This window comes from Bidens hawaiensis, unplaced genomic scaffold, assembly GCF_021521415.1.
Source record: "Bidens hawaiensis isolate Kalapana, Puna unplaced genomic scaffold, B.hawaiensis_p1.1 tig00030202_1, whole genome shotgun sequence".
Classification (NCBI taxonomy): domain Eukaryota; kingdom Viridiplantae; phylum Streptophyta; class Magnoliopsida; order Asterales; family Asteraceae; genus Bidens; species Bidens hawaiensis.
In genome coordinates, this window is record NW_027495021.1 from 24,104 (window position 1) to 40,008 (window position 15,905).

General features: G+C 37.1%; 2 protein-coding genes and 2 long non-coding RNA genes across 4 annotated transcripts; 3 read left to right on the forward strand and 1 right to left on the reverse strand.

The window, feature by feature from the left end:
* Positions 1-730: 730 nt before the first annotated feature.
* On the forward strand, positions 731-2,949 carry LOC143580016 (uncharacterized). The gene is made up of 8 exons (XM_077063161.1): positions 731-812; positions 983-1,099; positions 1,233-1,313; positions 1,725-1,826; positions 1,916-1,999; positions 2,084-2,202; positions 2,610-2,711; positions 2,799-2,949. Exons 1-8 carry the CDS (start codon positions 798-800, stop codon positions 2,917-2,919), a joined length of 741 nt encoding a protein of 246 aa, XP_076919276.1. The 5' UTR covers positions 731-797; the 3' UTR covers positions 2,920-2,949.
* Positions 2,950-3,030: 81 nt separating this feature from the next.
* LOC143580018 (uncharacterized) lies at positions 3,031-3,414 on the forward strand. The gene is made up of 3 exons (XR_013143573.1): positions 3,031-3,102; positions 3,188-3,254; positions 3,337-3,414. It is a non-coding gene; the product is annotated as an uncharacterized LOC143580018 (long non-coding RNA).
* A 19-nt stretch (positions 3,415-3,433) lies between these two features.
* LOC143580019 (uncharacterized) lies at positions 3,434-4,157 on the forward strand. Its single transcript, XR_013143574.1, has 3 exons — positions 3,434-3,477; positions 3,723-3,800; positions 4,055-4,157. It is a non-coding gene; the product is annotated as an uncharacterized LOC143580019 (long non-coding RNA).
* Positions 3,990-8,227, reverse strand: LOC143580017 (uncharacterized). Its single transcript, XM_077063162.1, has 13 exons — positions 8,090-8,227; positions 7,962-8,016; positions 7,839-7,894; positions 7,087-7,187; positions 6,768-6,837; positions 6,610-6,679; positions 6,408-6,464; positions 6,239-6,306; positions 6,092-6,172; positions 5,561-5,638; positions 5,320-5,475; positions 5,094-5,246; positions 3,990-4,435 (listed from the first exon to the last, which is right to left on the reverse strand). Exons 1-13 carry the CDS (start codon positions 8,225-8,227, stop codon positions 4,352-4,354), a joined length of 1,167 nt encoding a protein of 388 aa, XP_076919277.1. The 3' UTR covers positions 3,990-4,351.
* Between the last annotated feature and the right edge of the window lie 7,678 nt (positions 8,228-15,905).

Consider the following 15,905-nt stretch of genomic DNA (forward strand, 5'->3'; position numbering starts at 1 on the left):
AAATTGCATAACTCAACATAAATTAATTAAAATAGGTTTAAGTATATTATTAACTTCTTACAATAAATAAACTAAAATCTAAAGAAATGCATTCATAATATTAGAAATGAAAAATTTAAAAAACCCCGTAATACGGGGGATAAAAACTAGTGTGTGTGTGTGTGTGTGTGTGTGTGTATAAGGAAGGGTTAACGTATAAATGAAATTAACGTGCTAAACATGAGAATCAAGTAGAGTAATTATATATACAAGTAAAGTAATTATGTAATTACACCATAGAGTAATTACGTAATTACTCTGTAGTGTAATTACATAATTACTCTACTTGTATATATAATTACTTTACTTGATTCTCGCGTTTAGCACGTTAATTTCATTTCTACTTGTATATATAATTACTTTACTTGATTCTCGCGTTTGGCACGTTAATTTCATTTATATTTGATCCAAACCCTATATATATATATTGTTATTGAATAAGCAATAAATTTTACGTATAATTAAAGAGAATATAAATTTAGCGGGTAACGTGGATTCGAATTTCATGGATATTCTTATTTATTTAAAGTTTGCGGGTAAAATCGCAACTTATTTCCCCAATTGCAAGGAAAGGTGCTCTTTTCTATTCAACTTCCACTTCTTTTTTGACATCTAAAGTCAACGCTACTTTTCATTCATTCAAATATAGGCATTAGACACACGCATATATATTATTAAACAAGATTCTGCATATTATTTGTTTCTTGATCATTGAATTCATTTCACTTAAAACTCCGTCTTCTCTGCAAGCTAATCACATGAAGAACACTTATGTAAGTTGCTTTTGTTTCATCTGATATTCGAATAACAGTTTTGCATCCAATGATCAAAAAATGTTAGCATATTAATTTTCACATTTGATCATTCTCACCAACATTTCATTCAGGACGTTAGTTTAACGAAAAATGAAAAATTTATATATGAATGATTGATTGCTTTGTAGGTCAATTTGCCAAGAAAGAGGCAAAAATCAGTAATTTGCAGCATTCTTTTTGGTGCTATATTAGTTTCATCGGCTTTCTTTATAGCAGGCGCGATTGTAGGTGTAAGTCATAAACAGGTACCCCCATCGTTAGTTGTTTCCAAACATAAGGTCTCGGGTTTGAAGTTTGAACCACTTAGCAGCCCTTGATCGCACTTAAATTATAAAAAACCACTCATGCTACTCGTTTTGTATTCATTGATTTTATTAGCTCCAACAGTTGCGAGCAATCGTGGTTCAGAAGTTTCCAGAACTACAGCAGACTGAGGTTACACCAACAAACGAATGCCAGGTTCGACCCGCCGTTCTGAATAATCTTCAAATTTCTTGATATATAAAGATGAAAGTTCACCCTTTGCAATTGCTTCTTAAAGAATCAATATTTAATTTTCTTGATCTACAAAGATGAAAGCTGATCCTTCACAATGGTTTCTTGGATAGTCAATCTTTACGTTTCTTGATATAAAAGATCAAAGTTAATCCTTCGCAATGGTCTTCAAGAATCAATATATAAGTTTTTTGATTTATGTAGATCAAAGTTGATCTTTTGACTATGGTTTTCTTAAAGAATCTGTCTTTAACCTTCTTGATCTACAACGATCAAAGTTATCATTTACAATGTTTATTTCCAGAATGAATTTATCTTTAACTTTCTTGATTTATAAAGATGAAAGTTGATATTTTCACAATGGCTTTCTTAAAGAATCAATGCAGTCTTGATGGAAGTGAAGCTTTACCTAAAGGTATTGTAGTCAAAACATCTGATCTAGAGATGCGGCCATTGTGGGGACCACGTAAGAAACGGGTGCGTACCAGTTTCTCTGCCTTTTTAAAACAAAAATGTCGACTTGGAAGTGCTCATATATGTATAACTAGTCTTATATCGTGTATTAGAAGAACCCCAAATCACCAATGAGCTTGTTGGCTATGGCAGTTGGAAAGAAGCAAAAAGCAAATGTGAATGAAATGATTAAGAAGGTAATTCATCAAAGTTTTCTAGTGTAACTATATACTCCATATAAAAAACAATTTTGTATATTCATTTTATATGGTTTCCTACAGTTCCCAGCAGACGATTTTGTGATCATGCTTTTCCATTATGACGGGATTGTGGATGAATGGAAGGATCTAGAATGGAGTAGCCGCGCCATACATCTTTCGGCTATTAGTCAAACAAAGTGGTAAGTTTCTAGTTTCCTTGTTTTTCTCTCTCTTAGCCACCTCTTTGTTATTGATTGGTAGGGTACTGCAACTATTATTAGGGGGTGTTTGGGATTCCTTATTTTATCTCCTTATAATTTTTCATTAAGTTAATAAGTTACAAAAGTGTAACTTATAGAAATTTTCTTCTCACAACATAATCAATCCCAAACACCTTATTACTTTTCAAAAAGTTAATAAGTTATACTTATACTGCACATCAGAAGAGTAGTCGAGGGTGTCAGTGGGAGAAGCCTCTCTATCTTCTAGATAGAGTAAAGATTTGTCCTTGTCCCACCCTCCCTAGACCTATCATACGAGTGGGATTATACTGGATACCTTTGCTTGTTTTTTATTTGATTCTTACTATGGTGTATGGATGGTACAGGTGGTTTGCTAAGAGATTTTTGCACCCGGATGTTGTCTCAGAGTATGCTTACATCTTTCTTTGGGACGAAGATCTTGGTGTCCAAAATTTTGATGCCGGAAGGTTATTCATCTGTTTGACTTTACATTCTTTTAGAAAGTCAAAACATCAAAGGAATGTGACTTTGTTTTGGTAATATTAATGATGCAGATATGTATCGATAGTTAGAAACGAAGGGCTTCATATCTCACAGCCTGCACTTGACCCTGAGAAATCAGAGGTGCATCATGAAATGACAACACGAGAAAAAGGGTCAACAGTACACAGGTAAACAATTGACCTCGAATCTCGTTTGATGTTTTCTCAAAAGGCCAACTATTATATTATGGTTAATCCCAAAAGTCAAAAATTGTCTTATGACTGAAATCTGATGTGACAATATCAGAAGGATCGAAAGAATGAGTCGCTCGAAAAAGAACTGTTACAGGAACAGCACAGACCCTCCATGTACAGGGTAAGACGCTAAAACATTCATTCATTAGCATCAAAATGAAGTTCCTTTCTTTTAATATGTGGAGCAATGTGATGACTTAACTCAGGTGGGTTGAAATGATGGCTCCCGTGTTCTCAAAAGAAGCATGGCGGTGCGTATGGCATATGATTCAGGTAAACCACATCATACAACACAATCACTTTCTTGTAAATATAATTGTTCTCACAAAGGCCATTTAATTTTGATTTGTGACAGAATGACTTGATTCATGCGTGGGGGTTAGACATGCAATTGGGATATTGTGCACAAGGTAATAGAACTCAGTATATCGGGATCATTGACTCAGAGTATGTTGTTCACTATGGTCTTCCTACGCTCGGGGGATCAGAAAACAAGGTTTGTTTGTCTACAGCATATTCTAGACTAACTTGAGGTCATAAATCGACCTTTTGAACCATCTTACATAATTTAACCTTTAGCGAAATGACAACAAATTAAATAGATAAATAAATTCTTAGATTTTAAAAGGTCGATTTTATAAGGATGGTTGACTCATGCACATGGCTTGATTTTTGGGCATGAGTATGAAGAAAGAAATGAGTGCACATGTGATCATGTGAATTTGTTATTTGTTTGTGCAGACAAATATTGAGCCATCAAAACAACCTTCACAAGATGCAGTCTCATTGGAACCCAATCACATTGATATAAGAACTGAGGTAGGTTATACAAAAGACATTTATGGGTATACATATCGATTATTGGGTTCATTTTGATTAAAATAAAAAAAACTTTTCAATTCTAATGTTTAGATTACATCGAAACAGAAGGCAAGCGGACAACAAGCTGCGCCGCTACCCCTTTTTGAATTGCAAAACCCAATCTTTTAAAAACTACATATTTGACCAGAAAAGTCAAAAGGGCATATTTAAGTTGACAAATTAAATTACAAATCTTGTATTTAATTTGGCAGGTTCGAAAACAGTCATTTAACGAGCTAGAAACATTCAAGCGAAGATGGCGAAAAGCAGTTGAACAAGATACGTGTTGGGTTGATCCATACAGCCATCAGTGACGCTAACTTATTATAACACAAAATCCCTTTGTTTCCATTATTTTATAAAGTTACAATAACCTAACAAGTATACATCTTTTCAAATTCATATGTATCTTACAGATACCAATAATTAATCACATATATATCATATTTTTTTTTCCATTATTTTCACATGAAAAAAGGTAATTTGGATAAAGAAATGTGATCAAGATATCAAATTCGAACCTTTCGGCTAATGAGTCCAGCAATAATGCTTCCAAGTTCTTCACCCGAGTCCTCCTGTACATGATGCCCTGCCTGCAAACCAAATTTTGCAACTTAATTATTTGGGTTACATTATTATTTTTATAGGTCAGATGGTAAAATAAAGAAACAGAAAAATTAGCTAAAAAATAAACAGTTAAATGACTAGAATGTATTACTTTTAATCCATACAACCAATTAAATTGTTTTATTTAAACAAATAGATTATTAGGGTAATAAGATATTATTTTATTCACAGTTAACACCCCAAATTATTAGGAAAGACTAATACACGAGTCAGACGAAGGAAGTATATATTTTAAATTCATCAACCGATTAAATTAATGCTATAAGTGGGATTATGCCGGGTACGATGTTATTCTTGTTAGTTACAACCAATTATATTGCTTTAGTTGAAAAATTAGATTATAATTGTAATGATATATTCTTTTAACCATATTTAATTCACAAAATTATTTATTAAAAAAATAACTCAACAGAAATTGTAATTTATACAGCCAATTAAATTGCTATATCTGGAAATTTAGATTATTATTGTACTGATATATTTTTTTAACCATGTTTAATTCACAAAACTATTTAGGAAAAAATAACCCAACGAAAATTGACCTTTTTAACCTGCCACCCGACCCCCCCCCCCCAAAAAAAAACACACTATTCTCCTTGTATCTGTGACATGTTTGATTAGTACCATTGGAAGTTCAACTAGTCGATGTTTCGTAGCGTTGCAAAAATCTTCAACTCCATCAAAATCTAGCCATCGGTCTCTTAGACCCCAACAAATTGAAGTTTTGACTTTCCAATCGTCATCCATCAGGATCTTTCTCATTTCTTCAACATATTTCTACGCACAATAATATTCCAAATATACAAAAACATCTTAATATTTTTGAAGTGATTATCTTTATATATAGCACCTTAAGTTCCTTTTTCATTGAACGAGAAATTGCATTCAGAGCAAAGCCAGATGAACCCGACGTAAGATATGGTCTCCTATACACCATTGCATCATCTTCTTTCATTTTGTAGGGCCCACAGCTTGTTAAGGCTTTATCACTCGCCCTTAGAGGATCCTAGTTAACAAAAATTTCAAAAATTATGTCATTCATTTAATATTCAAAATGTAATTCTAGTAACATGTATTAGTATGTCATATACCTGTGAGAATATTTCACCCAACAAAAAGTTACTGAATATTGACAATGTTGAAGGAAGGTTCGCATGCTTGGCCGTTAGCTACAGTCATTGAACCAAAATTTTTAATTTAATATCTCATTTTCCAGTTAAATGGGAATATTAAAAAAAATAAATAAATAAAAAGAGAGTTTAGAGAGATTGGGCATTTATTGTTTTGTTTGTTTTTCATTTAATGCATAATTTATATACTAAACGACAAGAAGAGTCTGGGTATTTTAGTCATTTCAATCTACACTTACTACATGGACCATCCGAGTAACTAACTCAAAAGCTTATTTTACAGTTTCGTAAGAAGTTATGCATATTTTCTGAACAGTTTACCTTTGAAAAATTGGTTAAACAACGAGTTATTAGCCAGTACTGACAATAGGTAAGGGTATTTCGGAACATCGGTCCCTTCAAATTTTAAATTCAATACAGAATTATTATGTCAATAGTCAGCATTAATAAAATTGCTTCAGTAGAAACAATATGGAAAGAGAAGGTGCATACCGGAGGATTAAGCAAAATTAGATCATTCAACTTCTCCTGATGTTTGCTTGCATATTTAACAACAATGGGTGCAAAATAACCCTGCAAGGTTTAGATATCCATATCGGCTTTTATGATAAATTAATAAGTTAAAGTGGATTAATATACCTGAACAACCAGTGAAACCTTATTGACACTGAGCTCATCAATTACAGATTCCAGTGCTGAAACAAATTCTGTTTACCAGCAAATACAGCATAAGGTTAAATGATGTATAATATTCTACATAGAAGTTTAAAATGCCAACGAAAATGAAAAACTGAATTTATTTTTTTACCATCTAAGGTGTAATCGAATCCATATTTAGGTTGAGGCTTGTCTGAATATCCAAAACCTGTTAGAGGAAAAAGACAACCTGGTCAAAGCTACTGACATGTCATCATTTTGACCGTTGACCACGTCAATGACTGACGCAGCTATGCAATAAGCACAAACCGAACTATTCTTTCGCCTTTTACTAAAAAGCCTGAATGACTTACCTAGCCAATCAAAAGTGATGGCATGATAATCCTTGGATAGTGGTGGAAGTACCTTGCGGTACGAATAAGCCTAAAACACACCAAATGAAATTTATTACCCAATTAAAGGAAGTTATTAGTCCTCTTATCTATTATAAAATCTGAAAAATAAAACTCACCTGTGAAGGGAATCCATGAATTAATATAACCGAAGGTTTATCAGCATTTCCACTTTCTACACAAAACCATCTGGTGCAAAAGTTATATATATAGAGCATGTTTCAATCGGTACGCCCTGCAAATAGCCCACTTCAATTACTGCATTACAATCACCTAACTCACTCACTTTTTTACCCTCCATCCTATGTAAATTGCAGTGTTTGACCAAATTAAGTTAAGCAAAAATGTTGACTTTGATCATCAAGCCGAAGAATTATTATTGCAATTTTCATTGGATGGGTGAGTAATTTTAAAGAATAGTAATACTTTAAAGAGTACCTGAAAAGATCTGTTGAAGCTTGAGAATTGCCACCCATTGCAAGACCAAAAATTGGATCTTTGGCCTTTTCACCAGTGCCATACACAGGATGTGCTTTCATCTAAAGAGTTAAATTGTTAGAAAAATAAAAATAAAAGTAAAAACTCATATGTTATGCTCCAGTTAGGGGCGACAAGTGTAGACACGACCCAAAGCACGACCGGAACCTGACACGAAAAAAAACAGGTTTTGGTTCGACTAACTCTACCATTTAAAAAACGAGTCGGGTTCAGGTCGACTAACACGACCTGTTAAAAATGGTTTGGGTTCCGGTTTACCTGTATAAAAATGGTTTGATTGTTTGACTCGTTAACCCTTTCAAGTTTCAACTGTAATTATATTTAAAAACAACTTTATAAAAATGGTTTGATTGTTTGGCACGTTTGTAATTTCCAATTCAATTTCAAGATTTTCAATAACTAACAAAAAAATTATATTCATGTTACTCATTTACTCTACGACTATAAATTATATCAGTTTTATTTTTAGATTCCTTTTTATAGATGGGTTAAACACTTAAAACGGGTTGAGCTCGGGTTAACCCGAATTTATGTGTATGCGGGTTAGCGTTGAAATCTTTGACACGAATAATAATAGCATGGATTGTGGGTTTAGGTTGCACATTTTAGCCCATCAACCCGACATGATTGACACCCTTAGCTGCAATCATATGTGAAATTAAATTTAGGATTTTGAATAAACATAAACTCACATATTTTCCTTTCTTAAACCATTCATCAGCCGGATTCGGTCCATCCGAGTACTTCCCTGCTCAAAACAAAGATTAATAAAGCCGAAAAGAATCACACAAATTCATAAATGAATAAACAAAAACCTCCACTAAAAGAGAAGCCATCTCCAGCTGAAACAGGAGCATCCAACAAATAGCCCTGATTGAGAAACTTAAATTTAAACAAATTGTTAACAAAACCAAAATAGAAATTAGAAACTAAACACGCATACATCATCAGCATCGTTGTTGATGGATTTGCAGGTGAATGCGATTGAACGGTTTCTTGTTTGTGGAAGAATGTGATTGAGGAAGGTGCGGTGGCGATACGGCTGAGATATGGTGAGCGGATGGAGGAGGACGGAGGGCATTTTGGGGATGGGATTTGGCGCGAGTGGAAGGAAGTTAGTTGGCCGTTGTGTTTATTTTTGAGTCGTTGAATAGAGATAAGTTATGTTTGGTTGTTATTCTTCATATAATATAATGTTGTTATATAGATATCTTTTTTCATATATCTCCTAATGGGTGGTGTTGCTACAATGATGTAGCTAATAACAAGAGTATTGCAGTTCAATAGTGTATTTGAATCAGAGCTTTTATACCTGTTAAGAATCAAAGAAAGCACGACCGGTTAGTCTCACAATAAGAGGGGGTCTCCTACGATCAACCCCTGGTGTGAGAATCAGTGAAATGATATGATTATAAGGTTGTAGGAGTGTAAAGAGAGAGTTTAGAAAGGATGAAGTGAAGATGGAATGAGAATACCTTTGGTGAAGTGTTCCTTTTATAGGCAGTCGGAAACTTTCCTGGGGAAGCTGAAGCTTCTTAAGAGGAAAATGTCAGCTTTCCCTTCCGCTTACGCAGGCTGGGTGTATGCCATTTCCATATAAGCTTTGCTCAACTTTTATTTGTCTTCTTGTTACTTTTACTTTATTGTAGACACCAGCTTTGTCACCCATGATTTTTTCTGAAGTTACTATAGCAGGAGCTTCCTGGTCAACTTAGGAACCTTGCTGGGTAAGTGTCAAGCTTCCCGTCTGGAATATTATGTTTATTTTTTTCTTGTTCCTAAGCTTCCCTGTCTTATAAACTTGTGTTTGTTGTTCCTTTATTCTTAAGCTTCTTTAGCCTATGGGTGGGTAGGGGTACCCACGTCATCAACCCCCCAAGCAGAAGTATTTGGATTGTAATGATGAATGCTTATGACTCAACTCATTTTCTTTTTGGGATTCCCCCCCCCCCCCCGGGGTGTTTAATGCTTTTGGGCTCAGCGGCATGCATCTTCATAGACCAATGCATATACCCATTTCGCTATTTTGAACTTGTGTATTGAAGTCCATAAGCGGGAAAATGTTTATAGCATGTGGTCCGGAAGCTAGAAGCTTGTGGCCCGGAGCTTCTGATACTGAAGCTTAGAGCTAGAAGATAGGAGCTTATGGCATACCGTATGCTATATTATTTGTTTTGTGATTTCGTGATGTTCTTTGTTTTGGAAGCTTGAAGCTCATGAGTCTAAGATTCTGTGTTTTATTCTAAGGGTGAGAGCTTGAAGCTTTTTTAGAGAAACTGTTAGTTATTATTGTGATGCACTAATATGACGGCTTCTACTTGCCTTGTCCAATTGATTTGACCTTTGTGTCAGGAGGCCATTATGCAGCCGACTGACATAGCTATGGCTATGTTAATCCTGACCTTCCACCTGTCCAGATTCTTAGGGATTTGAAATTCAAAAAATCCCTTTATAACCCTAAAGAACCGCGACTCTCATCATTTTTCTTTATTTTCGCTTAATTACCATCGGTTATAACTTCCTTTTCCGGTGGTTTCTTTCTTGTTTCATTTCTTTTCTTAAGATAGAAGTTGTTTTCTCTTCTTCGTTTTCTTTGAATATGGGTTCTAAGGGTGATATGGCGACTCAATTCTAGATACTGACCCAACCGAAACTTGATCGATTTTTCTCCAAATATGGGATTGGGGCGGATTTTCAGCCGGAGTTACCCAAATACTCTACTCCCATGTCCGGTTTTCTTCGTAGAAAAATTACCATATATACTTGTTTTGACCAATGTAACCTTCGGTGCCCCTTCACTAAGTTTTTCGTGAGTGTTTTGAAGCATCATAACGTTTTCCTTGGTCAATTAGCCCCTGTTGGGGTCGCTCGAATATTACATTTTGAGGTAGTATGTCGTTCTCTTGGGTACGATCCTGACCTTTTGATGTAGCGGAGGTTATTTTAGTTGGCTAAGAATGGAAGGTTTACCGTGGAGAAGACTCGTTGTGAAGCGGGATTGATTTTGAGTATGGTTGGGCTCACTTCCCCATGGAAAGATAAGTTTTTCTTTGTTTCAAAATCCAATTTGCCATTTTCCTCTGTCTGGAGGAAACATGAACTTGCTTTGAACCTTGCTGAGCCTAAGGTTGAGGTGCTTGATGCTGCTTTTTTTGAAGAACCTTTGTTATGTTTTGTGAAGCTTCGGACATTCTCGAAGGAGTTCCTTGTTTACTTAGGTTTTAGCATCAAATGGCCTAACCCTCATACGAAGCCCAAGGTTTTTGTTGATGAGAAAGGTATGTTCGTTTTTGCTTAAGCTTCTTCTGCTTCTTGGGTTTAACTTTTACCTTCCTCTTTTGCAGGGAGTGGTGCTTTAGAGTTTCTCCAACTTGATTATTTTTCTACTACGACCTTTGTGTCAACTGATTTTGCCCCTGGCTATCCCAACGTGGTTGAGAATGCTAAGGACTTTCGTCAACCTGGTGATCATGTGACTACTTTATCCTTTATAGCTCTTCCTCCTAAAGGTACTATTAGGAAGACAGCTTCTGCTTCCTTTCGATGCAATAAAAGATTTAAGGAAACTTCTACTCCCAGTTCTTCCGTTACCGAGCCTATGGATCTGGATGAAGATGCTGCACTTGTTGCCTCAAAACTGGTTTTACTCCGTCTGGTGTGGAGAAAGTTCTTAGGAGTCCAACTCTTCTCCATTGAAGTCACATGTGAAGACAAGTTCCGAGAAGGAAGCTTTGGCTATGAATCCAAAGAAAACTGCTAAAGCTTTCTAGAAAGAAGCCAACTCCCACTGTTTCTAGTAAAGTGGTGGAGAAAGCGAAAGAGTCTGTTAGCGTTGGGGCGTCTGAAGAAACTGTCAATTTGGAAAGGTCAAGGGGAAGGGTGTTGCTTCCCAAGCTGCTGATGTTGAGGGTGCTTCCTCTGATGAAACTACCTCTGTGTATGTTCCATCGTGGAAGATTCGTAATGGTGATATTTTGAAGAGAGCCCATGTTTGTTCGTACCTTCTTCTTCATTTTATTCCCGTAGCAGCGAAGAAGGTTGTTAAAGGTTTGGGAGATGGTGAAGTTATCGGAAAGATTGTGAACATCTAGCTTCCTTGGTCTCTCTTGTCCTGGAAGGTTTGGGACGGTGGAGGATGCTCCGGGCGAGACCAAAAAGCTGGTAAGTTAGAAGGTATCCTTGGAGAGCGCCTTGAGTGAGGCATATGAGAAGGTTGTGGCTCTAACCGCTCGTGAACAAATCTTGGTTCACGAGCTTTCTGCATATAAGGCTTCCTCCGAGGATGAGCGGAACAAAGTAGAAGCCTATCCCAAGGACCTTACAAGCAACGCCATGAGGTTGGTCAGGAGAGGAACTCTCTCGTTGAAGAGAAAAAAAAGCTGGATGTTGAGCGTTAGAAGCTGGAAGGTGAGAGGCAGAAGCTCATAGATGGGAAGCTTGCTTCTGATACTACCATTACTAATCTTCAGGCCTAGGTTGACGAGCTTTTCTCTGAGAAACGATTACTACTCGAGCAAGGTATTCCTCATGTTGTTTCGTATCTCTTCAATAGCGGTGAGTTTAATTCAGACCTTGGGGAAGTTTATACAAGAGCCATTGCCCATGGTCGTCATCACAGCCTATCTCTTGGGTTTGAGGCATGCCAAGCCGGCTGTCCTCTCGAGGAACTTCCTGCTTATCAACCTCATGCCGCAAATGATTTTGCGGCTGCTGTGAGGGCATGGAAATGAAGACCTTCTCCTATCTCGAAGCCGTTTCTCATTTTCATGATCCTCCATTTTCAAATTTTCAGAGTATTGAGCCGAAAGGTTTAAAGAAGGGACTCGCTCACCAGGTTATTCAAGCTATGGTTAACAAGATCACTGGGAAAGTTAGTGTTGATGAAGATGATAAAAAGAATGTTACCAATGGTGGCAAGACCATTGCCGAAGCACCTGCGACTAGGGGTCTTGCCACCCATCCTTCTGATGATAAGGAAGTTGAGGCAAATCCTTCCCATACTCCTGTAGGAGAGGTTGAGGATACTCCCTCTCTTGCCACTCCGAAGCTTCCCTAGATAACTTTGATGCTGAGATGAGTATGTTGTATGGGGACCTATTTGGTGAGACCCGAAAGCTTCAAGACGTGAGGGTGAAGGTGATGCTACTGCCGGAGATAAGTAGCCTATTTAGTTGTTTAAGCTTAATGTGTGAAGCTCCTTTTATTTCATGTGTGTAAGCCTTTGTCGGCACAAACTATTTACTCTTTGTGATGCTTGTAGCACCATTGTATGGTGTCTTTATGTTTCCTAATTAATCATGTAGTTGTTTGTTTTGTATTTACTTGTGCTTTTTATGTTTGCTATTTTTGCAATGTCTTTGAAACTTTTCTAAGGAGTGGTGCTGCATACACCTTCCTTACCTTAGTGACTAAGAACCGATGCAAAGTATATCCTATCCGCTAGTCAGTCCACACGATAAAAGAAATTTTTATGACTTGTTTTGTGGTATATTGTTGCATAAGTCGTTAGCTATTTTAAGCTTCTCAACTTTGTAAGCTTCTAGCTTCTTGTACTTATGGAGCGAGTTGGTGAGAGATGCTCAGTTTCATTGCATGGATACAATTTCTTTTTCTGTTTTCTCTGGAGTCGTATTGTTTTAGGGACTCAGCCGATATACAGGAAGATATAGCATCTTGTTACCTGCTGAGCTATATGGCCTAGGAGCTCAACCCTGTACATGAGTAGGAACTTCGCCGGACCTCATGGAGCCTTGTTTGGAGGGGATCACCCTTGGATAGAATAGTTAACAAGTATGTTACTCAAAAGATTTAATCATTCATTAATTTCTTCACATAAACAAAACAACTACTACATAGATTTTCGATGAAGATCACTAAGAACTTTTTGAGGTGCTTGTCACTCCAATGGTGTGGCACCTTCTTTCCTTCTAGATCATTGAGCTTGTAGGATCCGTCCCTGTGGGCTTCTTTGATGATGTAGGGACCCTCCCACTTGGGTCCCAGCTTCCCCGTGTCAGACTGCTTACTAGCCTCGTTATTTTTGAGCACCAAGTCTCTAGGCTTGAATGTTTCTTTTCTAACTCTCGTGTTGTAGAAGGCTTTCAGCTTATTCTTATACATGGCTTCTTTGACAACAGCCTGGTCATGGGCTTCTTCGAGGAGATCGAGGTTGAGCAAAACCTCTAAGTCATTAGCTTCTTGATCGATGCTTCTGAACCTTCTTGTGTTTACCCCTATTTCAGTAGGGATCACAACTTCTGAACCGAAGACTAAGCTATATGGTGTTTTGCCATGACTTGTTTTCTCCGTTGTTCGAATGGCCTAAAGAACACTCAGAATCTCTTGTATCCAATTCTTGCCATACCTTCCCAATATTGCCTTAATGTCTTCTACTATCCTTTGATTCATTTGTTCGACTTGGCCGCTTGATTGGGGGTAGGCAACCGAGCTAAATACTTACTTAACTTGTAGCTCTTTGCACCATTGGCTGAAAGGTTTCTCAACAATTTTCTTCCTGTTGTTGGTTACTATCTAGCATGGCAGCCCATACCTACAAACTATGTTTTCCCATACGAAGTTTATCACCTGCTTCCCTATGATAGAAGTTAAGGGATTAACTTCTGGCCACTTGATGAAGTAATCCACAGCCACTAGTAAAAAACTTCACCTTCCCGACAATGTCCATTCCCCATTTGTAGAAGGGCCAAGCAGATATGATGGGTACCAGGTTATGCTTTGGATTAGTCTTGACGGGAGCATGGAGCTGGCAAGCTTCAAAATTGTGTATTACCTCAGGAGAATCCTTGTGCATTGTTCACCAATAGTATCCTAGGTTCATTAGTCTGATTACTACTGACCTTGGGCCAGAATGTGTTCCAAAAATGCCTTCAAGCACTTCTCTTACGAGGTAATTACTTTGATCTGGTCCTACACATCATAGCAAAGGGCTCAAATATCCTTTCTTGTATAGGACACCTTCTTCTACAACATACTTCTTAGCTTTTAGCTTCAGCTTTATAGCTTCTCTTTCTTCAGCAGGAAGCTTCCCATTCTTAAGGAACTCTAGGATGGGAGTCATCCATGTATCCCCTTCTTCTTCAATGACATCTTTTACTTCTAGTCTTCAATGGAGGGGGGGGGGGTATTAATGCATCCACTAGGACCTTCTTTGTCAAATGAGCGAAGGTCAGATAAGCTAGCTTGCTAAGAGCATCAGCTTGCTTGTTTCGAGTTCTTGAAACTTGAGATAGGGAACAGTTCTTGAATTCCTTCATAAGCTCCTTGACCTTCTGCTTATACTTCAGCATTGAAGGTTTCCTTACCATGAACTCGTTAAATTGGTTGGCTGCCAATCTTGAATCAACAAAGGCATTTAGCTCCTGAATCTTCATCGCTATTGCTAAGCGAAGCCCTGTAATCAAAGCCTCATATTCAGCTTCATTGCTAGTGCATGGAAACTCTAGTTGGAGCGCATAAGTATATTCGGTTCCTTGGGGGTCTGTGACGATGAAACCAGCTCCGGAACCTTCTATACTCGAGGCTCAGTCGGTATAGAGTGTCAATTTTCCAAGAGGGATAGCAGGTTCACCTTCTTCAAGCTCGTTATGAAACCCCGTAAACTAAGACATTTTCCATACAATCACTAAAAATGATTTCTTTACGTTAATTCCCTCTAGATTTAAACTTTTCAAGTTTAATTACAATTAGTCTATCATAAGCCCACATATGCTCGATAAACAGCCACCGCACCACATCATGCATAACATCACAACCATCACTTCCCTCCACCAGTACGCCATCCTCACCGGTACACCATCTCCATCATGAGACCACCTCACCTCTCGCCTCCTTCTCTGATAACCACCGTCAACCACCACCGAACTAATCACCTTCCACACTATCTCGTTCCATCTCCGTTACACCGTAACGCCGCAAACACCACCAGCAACCAACTCCATCCTTTAGCGGACACCGCAAACCACCACCTCGGAAGTCCGGAACTACCATATTCATCCACCACCACCTTCTCTCTCTCTCTCTCTCTCTAAAATCTCTATTAAGGTATTACGTACACACATACTTATGATTCTGTCTCTCTCTCTCTCTCTCTATGGCTAATATACAAAAACACACAAACATTCTAGGAATCCATATTATCCTAAGTTCAAGAATCAAGATGGTGTATGAGATCTCTTCCGGGAAGTTGAACAAGATTTACGTGGTGAAACAAGCTCAAGACTCTCTAATCTCTCTAAACTTTAATCCTAAAACTAAGTGAGCTAAACTACTTGAGCCTATCTTTATAAATATATTTAGCGTGTGTTTATGCTAGCTCTTAACACCTAACAATCAAACTACACATCAGTGGGTTAATGATATAAAACATAAGATTGAATCAATAATATATGTTTTGGTATAAACTAAATAAATGAAAAAAAATAAAAATAAAATAAAGCCTTGTAAAAGATTGGTTAGAGTCATGATCAAACATGTGTTATAAATAAGAAAATGTTTGGTGTCATTAAACATGCGTAAAAGCAAGAAGAAAATATTAGCAAATTAGATGTGGCGAACTAATGTCTAAAAGCCATAACCTAATTATGTCTAAATTTAAGAAGGAGTTTTTAAATGAAAACATAAAATATAAGAATTTGGATGTAAAAAGATAAAATGAGTAAAACATGAGTTATTGGGTCTATAAAGCGGTTATTTGAACAACTGTGTGAAATAGGCGACTTTAAATACAAATAGTTTTGGTG

What these genes read in the sequence shown, in the direction of transcription:
- LOC143580016 (XM_077063161.1), top strand. An exon ending in TAGGTGTAAGTCATAAACAG is followed by an intron (nt 1,100 to 1,232) that starts GTACCCCCATCG and finishes TGATTTTATTAG; the next exon opens with CTCCAACAGTTGCGAGCAAT. An exon ending in CACCAACAAACGAATGCCAG is followed by an intron (nt 1,314 to 1,724) that starts GTTCGACCCGCC and finishes GCTTTCTTAAAG; the next exon opens with AATCAATGCAGTCTTGATGG.
- LOC143580017 (XM_077063162.1), bottom strand. Translation starts at nt 8,227, where the DNA reads ATGCCCTCCGTCCTCCTCCATCCGCTCACCATATCTCAGCCGTATCGC. An exon ending in ATTCGATTACACCTTAGATG is followed by an intron (nt 6,307 to 6,407) that starts GTAAAAAAATAA and finishes GCTGGTAAACAG; the next exon opens with AATTTGTTTCAGCACTGGAA. An exon ending in TAATTTTGCTTAATCCTCCG is followed by an intron (nt 5,639 to 6,091) that starts GTATGCACCTTC and finishes CAATGACTGTAG; the next exon opens with CTAACGGCCAAGCATGCGAA.